At 35.7% G+C, this 25,172-nt stretch overlaps 1 protein-coding gene across 3 annotated transcripts in view; it reads right to left on the bottom strand.

Moving 5' to 3' along the window:
• The window catches only part of LOC121168148 (sodium channel protein type 9 subunit alpha-like), a 72,008-nt gene that overhangs the window by 38,430 nt on the left and 8,406 nt on the right, over positions 1-25,172 (bottom strand). For 2 of the 3 annotated variants that reach the window (XM_040997970.1, XM_040997969.1), the window contains exons 7-16: positions 20,905-20,968; positions 19,622-19,763; positions 17,657-17,863; positions 15,592-15,879; positions 11,138-11,476; positions 8,433-8,562; positions 6,733-6,971; positions 4,512-4,685; positions 2,940-3,296; positions 696-1,169 (exon numbers count right to left, since the gene is read on the bottom strand). In XM_040997970.1, coding sequence (XP_040853904.1) covers positions 696-1,169; positions 2,940-3,296; positions 4,512-4,685; positions 6,733-6,971; positions 8,433-8,562; positions 11,138-11,476; positions 15,592-15,879; positions 17,657-17,863; positions 19,622-19,763; positions 20,905-20,968 — 2,414 coding nt within the window. Of the gene's footprint in view, positions 1-695; positions 1,170-2,939; positions 3,297-4,511; positions 4,686-6,732; positions 6,972-8,432; positions 8,563-11,104; positions 11,477-15,591; positions 15,880-17,656; positions 17,864-19,621; positions 19,764-20,904; positions 20,969-25,172 lie in introns of all 3 variants that reach the window. The other variant, XM_040997968.1, reaches the window with a different exon arrangement.

Here is a 25,172-nt window from a genome sequence, read left to right as displayed (position 1 = left end):
GTGCTTATCCAACTAAGACTTAAGCAGTAGTAGTAGTTTCACAGATGAAGCTCATGAAAGCTATGCCTTGAGGAATGCACACAGGATTTTTTTTTTTAACTTCAGAAGGAAATTACCAGCAACATCACACAGAAAAACAGTATGTAGTTAAAAGGAAATGTGTTTGGTAGGGGTAATGATTTCATGGATGAGCATTAGCAGTCTGATTAAAGAAGTAGGGGACATAGTGTGAAGGCTTTATGTGCAGTAAATAAGTCAGCAGACTTACAGGTATATAACAAAAGTGACATAATTAAGACTGAATGTACAAAAAATTAGTAGCATCCGGGTACAAGGCAGATGAAAAATGGAGACCAAAGGACCAAGTGGGACTCCACCTGTAATGAACAGGCAAAAGAATAGGTGGATACAAAGATTAAGGTAACAGAGATTCAACTGATACCACAGAAAGCTGCGATGCATGACTTCAACTGGTACCAAATATGGAATGAATGATGGGTGGAGTCAGCTTCCAAAGACAGCCTAGGTTAAGTCAGTTTTTAAGAATAAAATATTATGAGGTTAAACCTGCAGGAAGCTAAACTGCACATGGGAACTATTCACAAATGTGATATTAGAAATAACTTTGCCAACAGATACCTAAATTTTTATGTGTTTAAGCTTATATTAAACACAATTTGCATAAAAAATCTTACCTCTTTGCTGTATTCACTCTCTGAATCACTGCTAAGTTCTTCAGTGTTCATATTTTCCAAATCAGATTCTCCAGGTGCAATCGGTACTGTCACTGTGAGGCTGGGATTATGGATAAATGACTGATAATCACTTTCTTCCATCAAATATTTTTCTGTACTACTTCCAAAACCACTGACTTTATCTTTTGACTTGTAGAAATTATGATCTTTGCTCATTTCAGCAATTGTACGGTTAGAAGTATTTTCCTTCTTGCCATTTTGCTCTTCTGCTTGTCTTATCTCTTTGGAAATCTCAGGCTTTTTGGAAAATGCTTTTAGAATAAGTTCACAAAGGGTTTGTTTCACGTAATTTATCCCCTTCTTAATTCTGGTCACTGCAATCTGGAGGTTGTTAGCATCAGGGTCTTCTTCAATTGCTGTCAGATTGTCTGAACTAAATGAGCTCAATAATAAAGCCAGAAATAGATTCAGTAGCTATATTGGAATGGGGATGGGGTATATAAAAATAAAAAGACAGAAAGTGAAAAAAATTAGCACACTTCTGAAATACAGGTCACAACACAATTCTACATGGTATTCCCTGCAGCTTTTCATACACAGGTAAAGACATATGAGAGAAGCAGCAGAGGGTTGACCCACTACCACTCTATTCATGTTGAGCTCCTATGAACGCTGGAAGCAGACATTCAGCCACACTGGCAAGGAATCACCATGGGTGAAGAAATAAGTCCCTCTCCAACACTACTATGTCATTAGTAAATTCATTTCTATAGTAGGAATCCTTTAGTCAAATTTTCTTTTATGGCCTATACTTACTATCCTTTACCTGCTAATTAAACAACACAATTATGATATTATTTATTTTGCTAAAGTTATTCAGGCAAATACTTGAAAAAGAAATACTCACTTTATCAGAAATAAATGCCACACAAGAAATGAATGATACTCAGAAACAAACTTAGAAGGTCCAAAAGAAAAAATATGAAACTGTTAGAAGAGATATGTAAGCCTACATAAAGTTAAACTTTGCTTACTTATTTCCATATAAAACTTTAGGATTACCAATAGTTACAAAATGATAATCCAATTTGTGTATGTTTATATAGTCTAGAACTTCAGGGGTCTAGAATTTGCATTGTAAATTGTATTCTGTAGATATCTGGCACTGCGCCTGTAGATAAAATTTGATAATGTGAATCTTTGTTTTGACCTATGAATCTCTTTTAATATGAGAGATGCAAGGAAAAAAATTAGAAATATTTTTCCAGACATAAAGCTGTCACCATATCCCATAATTTTGATGACAAAATTACCAAATGAGGCAAGTCAATGTGAAATATGAGGTTGAGTGGTTCACAGAAGGAACACTTTGTCTTAATTTTTTTTTCCTTCTTGTAATCTTGATAGTTTTCACCAACCAATATAGGGAAGAAAGAAACAGAAAAAGGCCAAGAAACCCTCATTAGAACAACAGGAAAGTGAATATGTCAAAGAGAAGGTATTACCCAGTGGTTGGAAAACTCATTATTATGAAACAGAAATAAAAATTTGTAACTTTATAGAATTCTATCTTTATGGTAGCTACTCATCTCTGCCAGCATAGTGCAAAGGCAGTTGTGAATAAAATGTAAATGAATTAACATGTCCACATTCTAAGAAAATGTTACATGGATGATGAAATTTGAATTTCATTTAATGTGCAGTCTTTTATCAGCTATTCAAAAATGGCCAAAAAAAAAAATCATTGTTACTTTGCAGGGTCATTTGAAAACTAGCATTGTACTGTCATTGGCCCATGGGTGGCAATTTAATGAACTTTCCTATAGATGCTGCTCTTATATGTGACTGTAAGGTTGTTGGATTAGTCCTTTCACTAACCATGGTCCGAAACAACTTTGTTTTTGTTTCTGTTAAGTGAATCATTATACTGTATTCTAGGATATCATCTGAATGTCATTATTAAGAGACATAAAAACCATAGGTTTAAACCATATAACAAGAATATCAAATGATGGAATCATAGCAGTTATCAAAATGAGAGAATATACTCAAAAGTTTTACAAAGCCTTTCTAACAGAAAGGTTATAACTGATGTAAATACAGGTTATCTGGGCAGGGAAATCAAGACAATATTTTGTTTTCTAATCCCTTTAACACTTAATAATGATAGAACTAATTAACACTTAGATTCTAATGGTCCATATCACATAATAATTTCAAGTAAACGGACAGCTGATTACATACCACTAAGTTTCCAATCACCATGACCATCATGTACACAATAAGGCACATGGGTTGGCCAGCGACCTCCATACAGTCCCACATGGTCTCTATCCACTCTCCACACAGCACACGGAACACAATCAGGAAGGAATGAAAGAAATCATTCATGTGCCAGCGTGGGAGGGAACAGTCCTTATTGATCTTACAGACGCATTCCTTGTAACTTTTACCAAACAGCTGCATGCCGACCACAGCAAAAATGAAGACGATGATGGCCAACACTAATGTGAGGTTACCCAGAGCCCCAACTGAGTTACCAATAATCTTTATCAGCATGTTCAGCGTTGGCCATGATTTTGCCAACTTGAAGACTCGGAGCTAAAAGAAAATATAAAGCTTAATGTTAGTCATTATAATAACTTCTTCAATATCTGCTCTCTTGACATTTGTTCTAAATATAAAGCAGACTGTATGTTTTATAACACTGTCATTATTATTCGGCTAGAATGAATTATTTCTATATTTCACCTGTTTACATTTGCATCTGTTTCTTAATACTCCCAGGTTTATTTGCATACCTTCCGCAATATAATTGCAATATATATTCTGAAAGAAGTATGTAATCTTAGGTCAGGACTTCCATAGAGAATTTTAGAACTTTTTAAAATTTTTTCCCTAGGATTGATAATTTGTCATTGATGTTATTTCCTAATACTTTTATAATTTTTTTCATTCAGACATTTGGATGCAACCCAGTGTGTTGGGGATAAAATGCTTTCAAAAGTCTATTCACTTCTATGTGTTTTTGTAAGAGACAAAAGTTGTCAAGATAACAATGATTTAATCTCTATCAAATCCATAAACTTATGAACCTATAATTTAAATCTATAACAGGTAAATTCCAGCTAGCCAGTAAATGCATAAAAAATGGAAGGAAGAATGTGCCTCTAACTGGCAGAAATCCATATAGATTTTATAGTATAATTAATAGCTTTAAAATGTAATACAAGCTATCCAGAGCAACATAGTTTTAATCTACTACCTAAAAAAATGAGGTTAATTGAAGATTATATTAGAAAATAAATAATTTGAAAGTTTCATTTATTAACAAACTGTAGTTTAATTGATAACTCAAATTTATGTCATAATTCTTAATAATAAAGAATGTAAATGAAACTCAATCTTCAAATAATTCCCCACTATTTTTCCTACTTTGTTTAAAAGTTATATCGCTAAATGCATATCTGTAGGCATATTTAAAAAAAATAAAGTAATGTAAAACACACACACACACACACACAAATAAAGTCTGTAAAGTGAAAGTTTCTAATGTAAAACAAATTACCACCTTAATAAGTAGAGAAAGTATTTGTTATTCTTCAAATGAAAATTGAACTTGTCTTTAAGACCTTAAAATTAAACTATATATTCAGTTTTGACTGTTTAATGCATCTATTAGTGAAATTAATATTACTAGATAGGATTAACACTCTTCCATTTGTTTAAAAACTCTCCAAATTTTCAATAATAATTCAAAATCAAATAAACATCATTTATTAGCAAATAATAATGGTAAGAGCAGTTTATATTTACCAATCTGAATGATCGCAGAACTGATAGTCCTTCCACGTTTGCTAGAAAAAGTTCTACTAAACTTAAAGTTACAATAAGACTGTCAAAAATATTCCAGCCTACTTGGAAATACTCATAGGGGTCCATGGCAATTAGTTTTAAAACCATTTCAGCTGCAAATATTCCAGTGAAGACCTAAATGAGAAATATAAAATCTTTCAAATTATTGCTTGAAGATACAGAGTAAACATAAGAATATCAGTGACTATTTAACATTCACTAATTGATTCACAAATATTGTTATCTTATTTAATACTTCTTTAAATAAGTACTTTTTAATAGTTATTTAAATAAATAAAAAAATCGTATTTAATACTATATGGTAGGATTTCACTATTCCCTTTAAAACTATTATATTGGCTTTCGTTATCTTCAGATAAGATTTTATAAAAGCATATTAAGATCTTTGAAAAGCAAAACCTTTGACAACACACTTTGCAAAAACATCACATTAGTCAACAGATTTTGATGATAAAAGGGGAGCAGATTGATACTGAAATTTTGAGCCAGTCTTTTTTCCTGACCTAAGTACTTAGAGCAATAAAGTCCATGTTGACTCACTCTTTAAAGATTTATGGTAAGAAGAAAACACATTTAATTGGCATAGTGGAAACTAAAGTTATACTTTCAAAGTTTTGACACAATAGTGCACTGTAAACCATCATTAATTCATGACACTGGTATCAAAGGACTCAAAAATGCAATCGTTAAAGATTTGTTTATGACTCATTCAGGCATGTTTCGACTCAAAGAATCTAATCAGAGAAGATTCAAAGATGTTTGGTCTGTGATTGTCTAACAGCCTTATAAAATAATCCAGCTTTAAGAAGATTCAAATGGAGAAACTGAATTTGGGGCTGTGGTAATATATAAGAAACGTCAAATTATCTTGAATTTCATAATGATGCAGTCAACTCAGTGAAAATAAACTGTTTTCGGGCCCGGCGCAGTGGCGCAAGTGGTTAAAGGTCCTCGCCTTGCACGCCCGGGATCCCATATGGGCGCCGGTTCTAATCCCGGCAGCCCTGCTTCCCTTCCAGCTCCCTGCCTGTGGCCCGGGAAGGCAGTCGAGGACAGCCCAAAGCCTTGGGACCCTGCACCCGCGTGGGAGACCCGGAAGAGGCTCCTGGCTTCGGATCGGCATAGTATCGGCCTGTTGCGCTCACTTGGGGAGTGAATCATCGGACGGAAGATCTTCCTCTCTGTCTCTCCTCTCTGTATATCCGCCTTTCCAATGAAAAAATAATAAAAATAAATCTTTAAAAAAAAAAAAAGAAAATAAACTGTTTTCAATGAACCAAATTTCCACTAACAAGTAGAAACTAGCTGGTTCTGTCTCCCCAAAGATATACAGAAAGAACGAAATGCTAATGCAGAGAATAAAAATATTTAACTTCTGGGCAGATAGATAACTAGTAAAAACACATGATTGGCATTCAAATCCAGATCTTTTGGAACTCAAAGGCATAGGCATTCAAACACTGTTACGCCAAAATTACATACCCATAGTGTGTGGGATAATAAAAGGAAGCTATAGAGGCTAGCCCCATGTGGAGCAGCAGGCTGATCCTCAGCCTGCAGCGCCTCAGCCTGCAGTATCAGCATCCTGTGAGCACCAGTTCAAGTCCAGGATGATCCACTTGGAATCCAGGTCCCTGCTAATTCCCTGGGAAATCAACAGAGGATAGCCCAATTCCTGCCCTGGCACCCACATGAGAGTTTCAGACCAGCTTCAGTTCAGCCCAGCTCTGCCCCTTGCATCCTTCTGGTGAGTGAACCAGTGGATGGAAGATGTTTCTGTCTGTGTACTTCATTTCTATAATTCTGCCTTTCAAAAAAACACTCTTTAAAATTTAAAATTTCTGCCTTGAAAAAAAGGGACTCTATAATGTAATTATATTATGTGCAAAAAAGTGTGAAATTTTCAAAATGTTGCTCCCAAGGGATAGGTTGGTAGGAAGAAACCAACAGACACACAATAACTCCCAAGATGGTGACATAGTACAGAAATATTATGGAAAGCACTAGTGTTATTTATAGACTTCATCATGATCACAAAGTTATTTTGAAATACTATAGGTGAAAAGAAACTTGACTCTGCTAATTCCTAGATATACATAATTACCAAGCTGCAGATCCATCTGACTTGAAAAGTGGAATGACAGTGACTATAGAATCTTACCAAATTCCCCACGACGAGCACATTTTTAAATTCTTCAGTCATTGGATGATGCTCCATGGCCATAAATAATGTGTTCAAAACAATGCAAATAGTAATTGCAAGATCTACAAAAGGATCCATTACAATAATATAAATGAGCTTTTTGAATTTTATCCAAAATGGAGAGCAATTCCAGATCAAGAATTTATGTGCAAATCTGTACCACCACGGTGGACATTTTTGTCTAGACTCTTCAAGTTCTGGCAAGAAAAAAGCAAAAGAGATATTTTTTAAAATGAGAGAGAGAATGCAGTTCATTGTATATTTCATTCCTAAACACAAGTAACTTCTAATATTCAAACTAAAGCTTGGGGATTTTCTAAGATTTACTTACTTATATGAAAGGCCAAGACAGACTCCAAGAGAGATTTTACATCTGCTGATTCATTCCCCTCAAAACCTTCAATGGCTGGGAATGAGTCAGGCCAAAAGCAGGAGCTGGGATTTCGATTCAGATCTCTCCTATAGGCAGTAGGGTTTGAAGCACTTGACAGTCATGACTCTCTGACCTCCCATGGCAAATATTAGCAGGAAGCTGAGGTAAGGAGCAGAACCAGGACTCATACCTGGGCACTCTAGCATGAGACATGGCACTCATTACAAGCAGAGCCTACACTGTCTATACTAAATACCTACAGCAATACTGGTGGTTTGGATTTTACAAATTTAACAAGATTATCTCTGTGAAAGGCATAGTGTGTGTGTGTATATATATATAAATATATAGCAAATATTAGACATCATGTAACTGGACTAAGTGAGGAGAAGGCAGTGAAATGAATGAAAGCAAGTATGTGAGAGTGATTCAAGAGAAAAAAATGCACCCAATGTAATGGTAAACAGAACTGCTCTTTCCTTAATGGAGAAATATATTTTTTCTTTGGCATTTAATGCCTCGATAGACAATTTGTTCATCTTGAAAAAACCTTATTCTCTATCACAAGTGACAAAAAAAGCAGGAGCTGGGATTTGTGGAAGCATTGTGGAAGTACTCATGTAGTAGATATTTCACACCATTTGTCCATTTGTTTCTCAATACAAACTTACGGTAGGATAAAAAGTTTATCCCACAGTGGCTAGTTTATAGATAAGGTAAGACATAGTATAGGTTTGCAATAAGATGGGAGCCAGCACATTTTAAGAAATCAGCACTCTGACTTATTAAAAAGCTCGACTTATTAAAAGAAACTACTACTTAACTATTATTAAAATATTACATAGTTAGAGAATTGTATGTTTCTGGATTAACCTATTTTTCTGTGTCAATGACCATCATTTATCTTTCAAAATTCATGTTATCCAATATTTATTTTTAGTTACAAATAACTTTACCCATTTTCAAGAATATATAAAGCATTCCATTAGTATATATATGTTATCATTATTGCTTAATGTAGTTTTATATTCTTTGTATAATTCCTAAGAACTTCATCTACATATTCTTGGTTGGCCAGGATAAAAGTCAACTTTAAGTATATGTATGATGGGGCCAGCATTGCAGTGTATCGGATAAAAACTGTGAAGCTGACACACCTGGGCACCAGTTCTTTCTCTCTCTCTGTCTTGCTCTTCATCTTTTTCTCTTTCTCTCTCTGGCTTTCAAAGAAATACAATACAATCTTTTAAAAAAAGAAATACAACAAAAAGAATACCAAACATACCTTCTACAGTATTTGTCAGTATGCTTGCTCTACTCATAGCTCTTTGTCTAAGATGAGGATCATTCAGCATATCTTCTGAAAGGAAATAAGAACTGGAACGTCTTTTTTTATATATTTGATTTGTTGTACCCTAAGGAAAAAATGACAATTATCTAGAGCCTTAAGGACAAAATCTAATAAATTACAGGACAAGATAAATTCTTACTTCATTAGCGTTAATCAGTAATCGAAAATAGGGACCAGATTACTCAAATTATGGCTTTGCTACTTAGCAATTTTCTATCATCTCATTTTTCAACATTAGTTAAAAAGGGGGTAAAGATACTCCCTCAAATCTTGTGTGGTTTATGAAAATATGAAATAAAAATCTATTTACCTTTATTATTATTTCTATCACAATCTATCTTTCTGAGTGGCCAATTTATCCAGTTACCTTTTCCTACCTGAGAACAGCTGAACAAGTGTTGTAGTGCTTTGAACAAAAGGGTAGATACTCAACATTTCTGGATAACTTTCTGTAATTATTTTTGTTAAAATAACAATATTAATGAAGTCTACTGTAATCACTTTTTTTACTGCCAGGGAAGACATAATGAGCTAAGCTGGGTATTTTTACTACAAATGACTGAGTTTGAAAAGGAACAATGGAAACTAATGGGAAGTGCAGCAATATGAAGAGTGCAAGCTCAGTATAAAGAGGTGACCAGTGTTCTGCTCTACAGATTGCTGCCATGCAGAAATATACACTCAGGCACAATGACTGTGTCCAGCTTTCCATGAAAGTGCCTAGAGAGTAATTTCAGTTTGAAACATTATGCTGGTTCAATGCAAGCAAATAATACACACCACACAACTTTTCAAATATACACATAAACAACTCTAGAATGCTATTTCTATTGCATATTTGTCCTCATATGTGTAATATACATATATGCACATATATATACATATATAGACACATATATATGCCTTAGAAGCAAATATATACATTTATATAGTTCTAGGGTTGTATAGTTGTGTATATACATATATGATGTTTATAAAAACAAATATGCACAAATGTGTATGCAGGAAGTATGTGTATATGCAGACACATACATAGAATTGCAAGTGACATTTTATTGAAGACTGTAAAACCATGTTCTGTCTGGCTTGGTCTCCAATTTACTGACTTTGAAGAAGCAGAGTTTTTTTTTTCTTCAAATCAGAGTTTGTTAAAAATTCTCTTGAGCACATAATATTATACTATCATATAACACTTTATATAATATTGTAGCTTTTAGGTTAGAGCAAATTGCCACACAATGCTTCCATCTTTTGTTTCTTGAATTCTATTGTATCTTAAAAGCATGCACTAATTTATCCACTTTGATATTTAGGATTTATTGTGACATTGATTTCTCTGTGATGAAAATATATTCTTAAATACCCACTTCATTTAAAAGTTAGAAATAATCTCAAAATGTTAGCTAATATTTTGCCAATTATATAAAAACTAGAAAAACACACACAATAAAAATCCAAATCCACAAGGGCAGCATGCTCATGTCATGAGGAATACTGGACAGACAGGCTCAGGCTGTGTCATGCAAGCATAGCGGTCACACAGGAAAGCTAAAAGCACATGCATTCATTCATGCTGAAATAGCTGCATGGCTCAGGCTTTGAGTAAAGTGCAATCTTATTGAGATACTGTATTTTCTTCAAGTATAATATATGAACATTTAGTATATGTTCAAAGTTTATTGGGTTAGTCAAAACTCTTGCTGACATGTATTATAATAACATAACAGAATATCCTGGAAACCCTGGAATCGGATTGCACTTTTAAGCCTCCTCGGGTATTTTGTTCTAACTACTCAGTGACCCCTACACTCTCGGAGTTATTCTGAAAATATTTTTTGGTTTGTTTTTGTTTTTATGTCTGCTTATTGGTGTAAATGAAGATGTTTCTGTGATTTTCTTCATAGAGCCTAAAGATACATTGTGGCAGTGAAAACATTTTGTCTCATTTCTGAAGGGGAGCTAAATCATAGTCAGTCTGAGCCATTTCCAAGACCGAAAGACTATTGTGAACTGAAAACACAGCAGGACGTGTAGTGAAGGAGGGCCTCTACTTAAACCTTATACTTATCATTTGTTACTGAGTGGACTTGGGCAAATTGCTTTCCCCATGTCTCAAATTCCACATTTGTAAAATACAGGAATAATATATCATCTAAAAGTTTGTTAACATAGATTTGGTGTTGTTATTTTTATGACTACTAACAGCTCCAAATAAGATCTTTGGCAATAAGGTATATAAAACATAGTGACCTGAAAATGATACCAGTACATGGCAAGGAATCCAATTGTTTTTACAGAAATGGAATCCAGTATCAGCTAATAAGGTCAGCATCATCAATGCATTTAAAAGTTGTCTAAAGGAGGGATTTGCAATCAGCTAAAAATATCAATATATAAGTGGTTTTAAAAAATGATATTGTTGAATCACATGCCTACAATGTATAGTATTAAGACTAAATTAGTGAGTGGAAAATGTGTTTTTACAGGAAAAGTATTGCAGAATGCAGTGCCATTCACAGAACTAGAGAGAAGGTCTCTCCAACAGAGGGAGTAACTGACATAGATTTAGGGTCCAGCCATGCCTGAGCTATATAAAACGTCCTTACGCTGTCATCAGAAGTTGCCTTATCTATTATCACCTCTGGCAGAAGCTGTCCATTGGGGAGCATGAGGGCTGAGGGTCCATCAATCAAGGAGACCACACCATTGCAGTCCACGGCACTGTGCATCTTCCCATTCACCGGCAGCACTGGGGGAGACCTACTGGCTTGGCTGTGATTACTGCTGCGACGTTCCTGGGGTCTGTGGGGCACGAAGAGTGAGTCCCTTCTGCTCTCATTGTCTCCAAAAATGCTGTGCTCATCATCTGCGAATTCAGTCTCAGATCCTATATCTTTTCCTCGAATCTTGAAACTGAAAAGACTTGTTCTGCTGCTCCTCCTTGCAGAAAACAAGGAACCAGGGATGCTGAGAGGTGACTGAAAAACAAAGGGATGAGATATGTGCTATAGCACCTATATATACAAAGAAGTGCATTCCATATAACTTCCACTGAATCCATTGGCCTTGGAATAGGTGGCTCGGTTCTTGTAATAAAAGAGACATAGTTGAAAGCAAAGCAATTCAACCAAAAGATAACTTTTTTTCAAATCAAGAAATGAATCAATTAGAAGAAATCATATTTTTAGGATCCAGTGGGGGGTGTGTGTTTGTGTGTAGTATCATATACTGCTATTCTTGTCAGAGTCACGTCTCCATCCTTTTTAGATACTTTACTTTTCTGTACAGGGCATGCTACTTTAAAAAAATTGCGAGAGCTTGTGTTGTGACATAGCAGATAAAGCTGCCATCTGTGACCATTGTATCCCATATATGAGTCATGATGCTTCATGTTCCAGCTGATTCACTTGGATAAAACATCCTGTTGGGAAAAGCAGTGAAACTGGTTCAAGTGTTTGGGAAATGGTCGTCCATGGGGGAAACTGAGAAAAAGGCTTTGTCTCCTAGAATTGGCCCAGCTTATCAATGCCTTTGCAGCTATCTTGGGAGTAAACCAGCAGATAAGAAATCTATCTTTTCTTCTCTCTTTGCAATTCTTATTTGAAAAATGAGTACATCTTTGAAAAAAGAATTTGGCATTTGAACCTATTTAGTGTTCATCATACAGATTGTTAAATGCCACAATAAATTTAAGGTAAAAGACCATGCTACATGCTTTCCAATATACAGCTTGCAGCTCCAACGTACAAACGACTTTTAAATATGCCTGTGTATCATGAAATGTTACAAGATGTAAAAATAATAATAATAAAGAGGACAAAAAGTTACACTTACGTGACCCATGTTCAGGATAAATTGTTTCCATAAACCAAATTAAGTGTAGTTATTTGGAAGTACTAAGTTCCACACATAGTTTAAATTCACATGTAAAAGATGTGAGAGGCATTATAAACAATGACAAATGAGTATTACAAGGTCTTTTCCTTTAAACCACCTATGACTGCTCTTGTCTTACATGTTAATAGTACTAAATATGTTCAAGTTCTTTCTCACCATATACATTAGGGAAATTTTTGAATAATGAGGATCTACCTTTTATTTCAATGTTCAGAAAGAGAGGAATTCTAAACAGGCACTAAAGAGAAGATTCAAATGGAGAGAATAGAGTAAATTGTGTGAAGGGGGTGCCTGCCTCAGCGTGAGACATCTAGTGACACCATTATAGGAAAATAAGATTATTTCAGTGGGAAAGATGTGTGCACAAAGTCATGAAGGTATGAAAGTCACAGGCTGTTTTCAGTGGAGAGAGACTACTCTGGCTGGGTGAACTGAGGACACCCGAAGGTAGAGAAAGCTGCAGAGTCGAAGGAATTTGTTCCAGGGTTAAGTTGTGGGTCTGGTTCTGGAGCTTATGGAGCAATTTTTTTTAAAGGTAAGCAGAGACATGAGTAGGTTTTTGTTTGTTTAATCAAAATGCTTTGGAGGTGTACGACAGAGGGAAGTGCTTAGGAGAATACAAGCATTGAGAATTTGCCAAGAAATACAGATAGCAAAACCTGAGGTTTAGAGATTTCAATGAAAAAAGGAGAAAAATTCTACACAGTCAGAATTAATAGGCTAAAGGACAATATCAGCTAATGAGTTTGGAGATGAAGGATGTCAAAGACACCAGTGAAGTTCAAACTGGGGACAGATACTGTGGAGAATATATACTCAGAGCAGCAAAGAAAGGGAAATGAATCTAAGATTACTTTTTATCCATTGCACATTAATGAATCTAGAATAAATAGAACAATTAGATAATGTAGAAGACATGGGCAGAAGTCTGGAATAATCTACCAAAATTAAGTCATGAAGAATAATAGAAATTTAAATAGAGAAGCAAGATAGAAATTGATAGTAGTTAGGATCCTCCCAATAAATAAAAGCTCAGTTTCACTGCTGAACTCTACCAAATTTTTAAAGAATTAATTCCAGGTCCCAAATGTCCCAAAACAGTTGAGAGGGAATCCTCCTAAACTCCTTTCATTAGAGTAGCATTACCTTAATTCCACAACCAGAAAAAGATAAAACAAAAACTAAGTCAGATATCACTGATTAAAAAAATCCTCAACAAAGTAATAACTAATCAAATTCAACAGCACGTAAGAAAGATCATCCACCGAGGCCAAGTGGAAGTACCTCTGATATTTAGGGATGGATCAACATATGCAAATCAACAAATACGAAACACATTAATAAGCTGAAGAGTAAGAACTATATGATTATCTAAACAGATGCAGAAAAAACATCATGAAATACAACAGCCTTTCTAAACCTTTAAGCAAATCCAGTATAGAAAATACACACCTCAACACAATCAAGGCAATAGATGACAACACAACCAGCATCATATTTGAATGGCAAAATGCTGCAAGCATTTCCATTAAAATTTCAAACCAGACAGGGATGCCTGCTCTTACAATTAATATTTATTATAATTACAAAGTTTTAGACAGGGAAATTAGGCCAGAAAAAGAAATCAAACTGTCATAAATGGGAAAGGATGAAATCAAATGACCCTATTTGTAGAGGACATGAGCCTACAATTATGGGAACCAACAGACTCCACTAAGAGGTTAGTGGAACTCATAAGAGAGTTTGAAAGAGTGGTAAGATATATACAAAACCAAAACTCAAAACACCATTGTATACACATATACAGTCCTATGGCTGAGAAAGAAATTTACAATAGTATAAAAATTATAAATATGTTTGGATAAATTGAACCAAGGATATGAAAGATCTCTACTCTACAATGAAATTTATAAAATATTAGGGAAATATGAGCCCAGTGCTGTAGCCTAGTGGCTAAAGTCCTTGCCTTGCATGTGCTCAGATCCCATTTGGGCACCAATTTATGTCCTGATGGCCCCACTTCCCATCCAGCTCCCTACTTGTGACTTGGGAAAGCAACTGAAGACAGCCCAAAGCCTTGCGACACTGCATCTGAGTGGCAGACCTGGAAGAAGCTCCTGGCTCCCGGCTCTGGATTGGCTCAGCTCTGGCCATTGCCACCACTTGGGGAGTGAATCAGCAGACAGAAGATCTTCCTCTCTCTCTCTCCTCCTCTATTTCTGACTTTCCAACAAAAATAAATAAATAAATCTTAAAAATATATATTAGTGAAATAAATAGAAGATGACACTAAATGATGGAAAAATGGATTGGAAGAATTAATAACATCAAAATATACATACTTTCCAAAGTAATTTATAGATTTAATGTGAGCCCAATTAAAATATCAAAGGAAATGAAATCTGTATATGAGTTATCTACATCTCATGCTTACAGGTGTTCAACTTATAATAACTAAGATTTAGACACAATTTCAAGCTAAGAGTTGGATACAACCCAGACTGATAGAGATTGTAGTACGTAAACACAATGGAATCACCTCACCTGTACAAATAAATGAAAACCTGCATTTTGCAACAAATTGGATGCAACTGCAAAACAATCAGTTAGTCCCCCGCCCCGCCTCCCAAATACTGTGTGTTTTACATGGTTTGTAGTAACATACACAGAACATTAAAAAATGTAATATATGTGAGTGAAATTGTCATTTTGAGATTGGATTATTTTATAGCCCTTATCTATACTCTTGAGGAACAATGGTTTTTCTACTTTTATTGAATTTCTTCCTTACTGAAGGGGCAAGCTTGTGATTATAATGTAAGCTGAAAGTATAACATTGAAAAAAGCAAAAATAAGAATTGTAAGAGACTGGCGGTGGGAAGTATCATTCTCTTAAAACATGACATACATGAAATTATTCCCATTAGTTGTATAAGAAAAGAAAATATATTCTTGTGTTAATAGTCACTTAATTTCTATAATGGTGCTTAACAATACTTTCATTTTGACCAATTACCTATTAGAGAAGATATAACAATTCTGAAACTAAAAGTTCCTTCAAAATAAAAAGTGAAACAATAATTATATCTCTATTGTTTTGATAAAGAAATGGACAGGTTTTTTACAGTTAAACCACTGCTCTCTCAAATCAAAATACACTTGTCTGTCTCTGGCCTGTGGCAGGCACCTGGTATACCTGGTTAGGTGTCGACAGTTTTTTCTCACGTGCTCGCCTATGCCCTTCAACACCAAGGTGAAAGTGCTTCCTCCTGATGCTCTCCTCCGACCCGGACCTGGACAGCTTCTCCTCATCCCCCTTTTCCTCCCCACTGCAGAGTTGCTTTTGATTCTTTTTCTTTCTTCTGTTTCTCCTTTCTTTAGCACTTTTAGAACTCAGTTTGGAAGTTTCAGAAGAACTCTCCGAGAGGCCCACAATTCTGCTTCTCCCAATGCTTGTATATTCAGCTGCTGCGGCTGCAATAGCCTGTTGAACAAAGACGTTGTACACTGTGAGTCATTTTAAACAAATTCCAAGAAGCCCTGTTACAGATCACTTCCTTTTCATCAATTTAATTAGTCTGGGCATGTAACTGTGTCCCTTGGAAATGAATTTAAAACAGTTTGCTTTCCATTATAATGAGCAAGGTTACGAAGAATATGTTTACTTCTTCTACTCTGAAATAAAGTTCTATTTTGCTTTGAAATTGAACTATTGTATGTTTTTTATTTGCATATGATAATACAAACTCCATATTCTATGTTCAAATTTTACTAGGTAATTTTGGAACATATAGTTCACATAAAGAATGTAATAAGATACTCTGAGTATATCACATACGTAACAGAATCATGTAATTCTACAGTTCAATAAAGATGGAATTACCTGAAAACTAAAACAAATTATTAAATATCTCAAGGAAATGATTAAACTGTTATTATAATGAAATGGATTGATAAAAATTCCCTAGGCAGTTCCTAAGATTATCTAAACACTGTATAGCTTCTCTATAGAAATTATTACAAAATTAAACAATCATTACCAAAAAAAAAAAAAAAAAAGAGATCTTTGTTTTGGATAAAAAGATGTTAATGGAAAAGAAAGCAACTCACAATGTTACATCTCATAAATAACCAATAGTTACAACATTTTCTCAAACTTTATATACATGTGTATAGTTATTATTTAGTATACATTCTATTTAGTCCATCATTATTTTAACTGCTTTTCCTATAACATAATAATTTCCTTAAAACATACAATTTCATGACTAATATAATAAGATGTAAAAATAGCAAAATTCTCTTAGCCATTTCCTAATTTTTCAAAATCTAAAATGTACCGTGAACCGTTTTTCAACTTTTACTTAAATGTTTCTGAATATATTTGTGTATAGTTTCTCTGCATTACAAATTATCCTCCATTAAATGTCAGATTCTATGAAGAGACTTGGAGACGTTCAGTCATCCTTGTTTGATGATCGTATTTTAGAGGTAGTGAGAGGAAGAACTAAAAGCAGTTCCATGTCCTGGTGGTACTGGGCTGGTATAAACTCACCAGATGGGAAGTCAGTTCAGGTTTCCTACTTGGGTAGTAAGGAACTCAACTACTTCATCATCTATACTGCCTGCAGGGTCCACATGAGGGGGAAGCTGGAGTAAGGAACTGAACTAGGAATTAAGCCAGGTACTCCAATGTGGAATGCAGCTATTATAAACTGCAATTTTATTCCTAGCTAAACACTTGTTCCCAAATAAGCCTTAAGAATCTTGCAGCATAAGTTACATTTGTTTTAGCACAAGTCTTCTCAAGTTACAGCATACCTTAAGAGAGTAGACTAAACAGAAATCCTCAGACATCTGTGATATAGCCAAAAGTGGATAAAATTTTTATCACTTCCTTAGATCTCCTGTCTTATATTAAAATTAACAAATATGATGCACATTTTAATTTCTACCCCCATTACAATGTTCACTGACTTTAATATAAAGCCTTTAAGTAATATTGTAATACTCATGCCAGGTATTATTTATATTTTCGTACTATGCGTTATCCAATGCCACTGAAGCATTGTGCATAAGAGGAATAGAAGGAAGGCTATAGAACATCTTAGTGCAAAGCTGTCCTGGCGTAGTTCAGAATCGCTTCCTTTATGTACACTAGAAACTGCAGTAGACCTTGGGAAGACTGACAGAACTCAGAACTATTGTTCTTATCCTTTGAACTTCTAATCTAGGAGGAACTTTAAGCCACATCACAATACCTCAGCTTCTTCTTGTTCTTTTTTAAGTCGGTCTAACATTTGTTGAAATTCTAACTCTTTCTGCTTAGCTTCTTCGATGTTAGCCTGGTTTTGTTCTTCATAGGCCATGGCAACAACAGCCAGGATCAAGTTTATTAGATAAAAGGAGCCCAGGAAAATCACCACAACAAAGAAGATCATGTAGGTTTTACCAGCAGCACGCAGTGTCTAGAGGCAAACACAAACAGAAATTGGCATTTCAAAAATAGTTTTTTTTTTTAAGTGAATTACTTCAACTTGAATGTCCTATTAGGCATGATTAGACTAGGAATTTTGTGCAGTACCGCGTTATGAAAAATACAAAAGTGGGGGGAGGGGTATGGGAGGGGTGGGGGGAATCCCCAGTACCTATAAAATTGTATCACATAATACAATGTTAACAACAATAAAAAAATAAATAAAAAAAATAAAAATATAAAAGTATAACATTAGATCTGCATGGAACACAATCAATATCAAATGCATTTTTACCACAAATGATGCCTAATAAACTGATACTGAGGTTACATACTATGTTTTATTATCACTAAATAAAGTAAAATAAACCCTGCTTTTTTCTCATACTACAAGTTACTTATAAAATCAATGCATTTTCTTTCAAATTTTAGAAACAGAATAGTTTTTTATATTACAGTAGTATTTAAAATTTAAATAAATCTCGTATTTTAAAAATCTATTTTAATGATTTTAAAAGCAATATACATTTAATTATATACTTTAAAAATAATTCAGAACATCACAAATGTTAAATAAGTCATTGTCTTCTACTTCTGATGCCTATCAACTTAATTCCCTTCACATTGATTATTGTTGCATGTTTCTTTTATTACATAAGTTCCTAATAGTGGGACAGCTGGATCAACTCTTACAAGCACAGCAAAGATTTGGTCATAGAAATTAACTTACTAAATTTCTAAAACTCCTGTGCAATTTCTCAAGTAGTTCCTGGCAATGATGTGACAAATCTGGCCTCTGGGTATCAGTTAGGTAACACCTTATGTGATATCCCTTTAAAGTATTTTAAATATTTTCATGCTGAAAACTGAAAGACCACATGCCACTTATTAATGTGCATTTTTAAATCCTGATTAATGATGACCTTTCTTGGCATGTTTGAAAAATCACTCATATTCCTTTTTTTTCTGTATAATACACTAAATCTATGCTTAATCTCTTTTGGCCAAGAGGTTATATGAAAAATGAATTTTATCTGATATCCACTTTTACTCATAATATTCTCAGAGACTGAGTATAAGACATTCCAAAAAACGATCCAGGAGAATTCTGAGAAAATTAATCCAGTTATCTGTAACACGGAGTAATAATTTTGATCTTGTTGAGACTAGATGCCAAGATAAGCAAATTAACACAGTTCACCAATACATTTATATCAAAATTATATGGAGGAGAGATCCATGTGTTTTAACTATTACTGGACAAAGGAGAGCAGGGTGTGTGCTGGAGAATCTCAAGAGAACATTATATTATGTTATCTGCTATTTGTCTAGGACTTGGTGGAATGACATACTAAGAAAGGAGAAAGTTTCAGAAATCAAATAAATATCTCAGATTAAGAAATGTACCTATGATTTAAGACTTTCCCATTCTAATATTTTGTGTATAAAAATACTGTTAAAGAGAAGGAAGTATGGTTACTGGCAGGGGAGTAGGGCAGTGAGGGAAGCATTTGTCTTCTTGGAAATGTACCTATGGAATGCATAAAACTTGTTCTGTTTGTATTAAGAAAAATGCAAAAAAGAGAATTTCCACTCTGAAAGTGCTGGGTGTAAAACATTGCTACTTCTGTTGGTAAGGCAATAGAGTTCCTTCTGTGCTCCACTGAATTAAAAATACATCTATCCTAAAGTTGGTAAACAGGTCTTCATGTCATGCAAAGATGCAGTGCATGTTTTTCTTGGCACTCACCTGTTGGTAAAGGTTTTCCCAGTAATCCTGCGTCATTAGCCGGAACAAGGCTAAGAAAGCCCAGCTGAAAGTATCAAAGCTCGTGTAGCCGTAATCAGGATTTCTACCAATTTTCATACAGGTGTAACCTTCTGGACACTGGCTGTATATGAAAAAGAACATCACAGCTTAGTCTCTAAGGAGCACTATATGAAAGTTGCAAACTCAAGTTTGGCTCACAAGAGGAAAATATTTGAGATTAGCATTACATGATTTAGAGCAAGGGAGAATTGGGTTTGAATTTTGTTCTATTATTTGTGGGCTGATGACATTTTCAAATTACTTAAAATTTTCAAAGCAGTTTCCTTTTTCTGTGAAAACAGGATAATAGCATGGGTCTCATATTACATTTAAATAAGAAAATGTGTGCAGATTAAGTTGCTTCCTGAATATGGACAGTTTTTAATAAACGGTAGCTGCCATTAGCATCATCACTGTCATCATCATAATGATCATTACCAAGTTTGGAAACTTTCATCAACTACTGAAGAGCAAATGCTTTGATTAATATGGATTATTAGGAAGGCCTCTACCAACACTATTTCTCTTCAAATTATTCTTGAAGTTAATTAGCATCAGAAGATTTTTATCTTTAAAAATTTTTTTTTTTTTACAAAATTTGTAGGTTATATAAATATAGCACTGCAGGGTTTTCTTGGGAGCAGCATCATAACATTGCTTGCTTTATGTTCCAGATATATGCAGGATCTGAGGAAGAACTACTGGGACAGGGAGGAGAACTCGAGCAAATGTATTGCTTCAAAATTATGTAAAATTATTGGAGAAACAGTAAGGAGTGCATTTGCACAAATATATCCACCCAATCCCATCACTGGCACGACCCAAACATTACACTCGATTGCCTTTGAGTTATGTTTAATTGAAGAATGGAAAGAACTTGGGGATGGAAAGAAAAATTGATTTTATTACTCTACATTCTTGAAAGAAGGCCAAAAATTATCCAACCAAGATTTGACAATGTCTTCTCAAAGTCATTTTATATTATATTAAGATTGATCTGATTTGTATTTGTTTTAAATTCCAGTACTATCTCTTAATTATTACTCTCAAGAGTGTGCATCAACAAAGAACCTTCCAGAACTTGGGGTCACTGGAAACAGAATGAGTCAAATTATCCATTCAATACATGAAAACATCAAGAATCAAAGGCTGTGCTTAACAAAATGCTTTAGAATGTTTTTCTTCTGCAATCTTTAGATGAAAAGGAAATGAGTATTACATACCCAGAATCTGTACTGAAGCCACAGAGTAGAGCATCCTTGGATCCTTCCAAGTAATAAAAATATTCTGCTCAGGAAGAATTGGAACAATAGACTATTACAGTATGCAGGCTTTAAGATTGACATAGCAGATAAATTAATTATGAATTTAATGAATACACTGGCATATATTCAGACTGATCCCAGGTAACATATAAGCATTTTCACTATAGTCACCCTCAAACACCTAATGGTAACCTGTTATGAGACAGGCAGTAAATATGATGCTAAACATGACAAACATATCTCAACACTGTAGATTTCCTTTAGATCAAGGGAAGGTGGAGACTGGGGTGAGGAACAGAGAAAGAAATAATAAATGCACAGGAAAATAAACCAAGGGAATATGTTAAGCTGTCATCAGTCAAAGCCAAAATAGATAGTATTTTAAACAGAATACAAAGGTGACATGGACAAAGCCATACAAAGACCCTGGTGAAGAGACATTTGAACAGGAAAAGGAACAAGAACAATGGCCATGAAAAGGAGATGAAGCTGCTAAATGGAAGATGACAAGAATTTTTTTTCCCTGTAATTGAGAGGATTATGGTGGCAGAGGAAAGCAGAGCCAGATCATGCACGGTTCTGTATACCATTGAGAAGGCATTTGGATTCTATGAATGATTACAGGCAACAGAAAGTATAAAAAAAATGTAAAAGAAAAATCGAAAGAAAGGAATAGGCTTGATGGGTAACAGGAAGGGTGGAAAATGTTGTGCTCTTCAAACTATGTGTATAATGCATGACATCTATTTGCTTCACAGGCATAATTAAATAAAGAGAAAATGTCACGGCGGTTGCTTTCTGGGCAAAGCATTTTATAGAGAACCGATTGCACAGACACAGAGATCATTAGGCAATCACAGTAAGATAAGAAATGCTACAACTCAGAGAAAAAGAGTGGTTATGGAGAGAAGGCACAGAAATAAAGTGTAGGGCAGGTGGAAGCATGTGCAAGAATGAGCACAAAGCAGATCTGGAGTGGGGAAGTACTGATGCCAGTTCCTGAGATGAGGTAGACTGGGGCAAATAGGGCTCGGTAGAAAAATCCAGAGATTTGCTTGAGGTGCATACATGGGCAGGAGATGATTATCAATATTAAATTATATTTTCCAAGTAGACAATTGTATTGATTTGAGAGTCTGGAGGTCACTAGACTATTACGATAAGAGTCATAAAATAGAATCTTCTCAGAGCACAGGATTTACAAAGACAAAGGAGGAGACAGGGAAACAAGGGAGGGAAGATAGGGAGTCCCTGAGTTCCACACGCTTTCAAAATGGGAAAAGAATCATCAAAGCAAAATTACAGCCAAGCAGGATCTGTTTCCTGAAATACTCTTAATTATTTGCTAATTAATATTTATTTTCGATTTACAAAGCTTCGTGTTTTGGAAATGTAACAATGAAATGAATGCATTCTTCTCACTTTTAACATTTTGTGGTAACTTTTGTATCCATTTTCAATAGCAAAGTGCCTCATAAATTGTTCTTGATTTGTGACTAAGACTTATTCGTCAGTAAATATGATTGGGAGACATATAGAGTAATACTGGAAGACTTTAAAGTCACATATTTTTGTATGTGAATGTTGCCTCTGTTCTCTCCCATGTAAGTTCATTATCTTTAAGCTTTACTCCTTACTTGATTTATCTGTAGCTGGTGCACAGGCTATGTATCTCAGAAGTATGGCTGTTAGACTCATTATATTCTCAGTGAACTATGTTGAAGCCATTCAGCTGTTTAAAGACAGGCAATTTCTAATTGAAAGACTTTCACATCAACTTTGGTCACAGTCACTCGGCTGACAATGCGCATGGAGAAGGATTTCTGGGATTAGGGTAATTGGCCTCAAGAGAATTTAAGGCCAACTTGAAAGATGTGCTGAGAATTGGTTGCAGATTTAATACTCACAGTAAGATTACTCATTCCAGGTAGCAAATGTAACTATATGCATACAACTAGCAACAAAAAGTGATACATGGTACAAAGTGGATGAATTTCAACCAGTTATGCCAAGTGGTAGGGTCACATATTGTATGGTTCCCTGATTACTATTTACTAGATAGGAGGCCTAATAACTATTAATTGAGTCTCTGTATTTCAAAACCAGGCGTAATATGGGAAGTTTATTGTGACAGGGGGCAATAAATACCAGCCACTAAGAGTGAAATCTATAATGAGGACAGCAGATCTGGAACATACTCAGGAGGAATTTAGTGTCAAACACATATTGGGCAAAATGATAAGCTATATATGGCGTCCTAACTTCTAATGTTAAATATGCCTGTTCTGCTTCTGATTCAGTTCCCTATGAATACAGCCAGCAAAACACTGGGAAATGGTCCAATACTTGGCCCTGGCAACCCATGAGGGAGATCCATATGAGTCTCCTAGATCCACATTCAGCCTAGTCCAGTCACACACATTGTAGCCATTCAGGATATGAACCAGCAGATGGAAGTCTTGATTTTCTTCGCCACCAAATACAATAATGGACCAAATACAATTAGTAGACATTTCTCAAAGAAATATGTAAAATGCCAAATATGTGAAAAAATGCTCAATATTATTGATCATCATGGAAACACAAATCAAAATCACAATGAAATATCACCACACCTCCAGTATATAATCAAAATGACAAAAGATATCTATCACTGGTGGCTGAGGGAAGTGGAGAAAAGGGAATCCGTAAACACTGTTAATGAGAATGTGAATTAGTATAGCCATTTAGGATAACTTCATGGAAATTCCTCAAAAAATAAAATAAGAGAGGCTGTCTGCCCACCACAGGGTTCAGCGGTCTGGCCCCAGTCTTTCACTCCATTGCTGAAGGTGAATACAGGAACCAAGGCTGGGAGCAACCCAGACTAGGACAGGTTATGGTACTCGCAAGCATATGTGTGGGTCAGGACTGGGGATGGGCTATGCTAAGCAAATTTGTAACATCCATTGGAAGATCTGAGAACCAAGTCAGGATGCAGGATAGGCAAAGTAAGGCTTCAACACCAGCCAGTTCACATTAGGGCTGGAAGTGGGGGCTGGCTAAACCAGACTGTGCAACAGCACCTGCCAACAACTGCCAAGGTGAGGTGGGCCGTGCCAGATTGGGCTGCAGTACCCATCATCAGCATATGTGAGACCTGGGGGATGGGTTCTAGCCCAGTAGGTGAGCTGTAGGGGACTCTCTTGTTGGGCCACTGCTCCCACTGGTGAGCATGAGTACTGAACTGGGGGGAAACCAGGCCAGGCAGGGCTACAATACCTGTTGACCTGCATGTGAACTGGGTTAGGGGGAGAGTCAAGCTGGGCTAACTGACTGTATCTACTGGTAAAAGCATGAGACAGAGTAGGTACAGGCTGGTTGGGCTTTGCTTTGGTATCAGCTGGCAAATTCTGGGATGGGGGTTGGGAGGGAAGTGGGGGCAAGTCCTGTCAGGCATGATTGCAGAACCATGATGAGTGTAAGATCCACAGCTTGGAGTGGGCCTGTTATGGAAAATGTGGGCACCTCTCTGATGGGCTGCAACTGTCACTGGTGAGCATGAGATCAGGCCTGGGGACAGTTCTGCCTAGAGAGGTGGTAGAACCTGCCAGCATGAGTGTAAGCTAGATAGTGGGGTTGGTTGGGTTCAGGTAAGTTTCAGTGCTCACTGATATATACGAAAACTAAAAGGGATATGGGACAGACCAGGTTTGTCTGCTGCATATACTGGCAAGCCTAGAAACTAGGTCTTGGACCAAGCCCAGTGGGGTTATTTGGGGGCACCCTAAGCTGCTAGTCCCACTGGTAAATGTGAGGGCTGAGTGTGTAGTGGGCAGGGTTAGGCTGGGATGTAGCATACATCGGTTTTTGTAGGAGACAGGGTTGGCTATAGAACTGACCCAGCAATTACAACTACCAGTGTGTGTAGGGTGACATGGGTTACAGACTGAACAAGACTGCATACTGGCAAGCATACACAAGAGTCAGGTCTGGAATTTTCTCAGATGAACTACTGTACTCAGAACTCCAACCATGGGAAGAATCATATGACCTGTGGTCCGACTTTGGAGTGCACGTGTCAGAACTACACCTCCTAAGTGGCTAAGACGGAGCAGTGGACATCATGCTGAGATGCACATGCAAGATATGGTAGTCGAATGGGGCCTTCAGAGACCATCTGGTACCACAGCAGAGGAAAGCAAGCAGAACAAATTATTCAATTACCTTGGCCTACCATTGAGACC

Source organism: Ochotona curzoniae, unplaced genomic scaffold (assembly GCF_017591425.1).
Source record: "Ochotona curzoniae isolate NIBS_2020 unplaced genomic scaffold, NIBS_Ocur_1.0 patch64, whole genome shotgun sequence".
Taxonomy (NCBI): domain Eukaryota; kingdom Metazoa; phylum Chordata; class Mammalia; order Lagomorpha; family Ochotonidae; genus Ochotona; species Ochotona curzoniae.
This window is presented reverse-complemented; position numbering and strand designations above follow the sequence as displayed.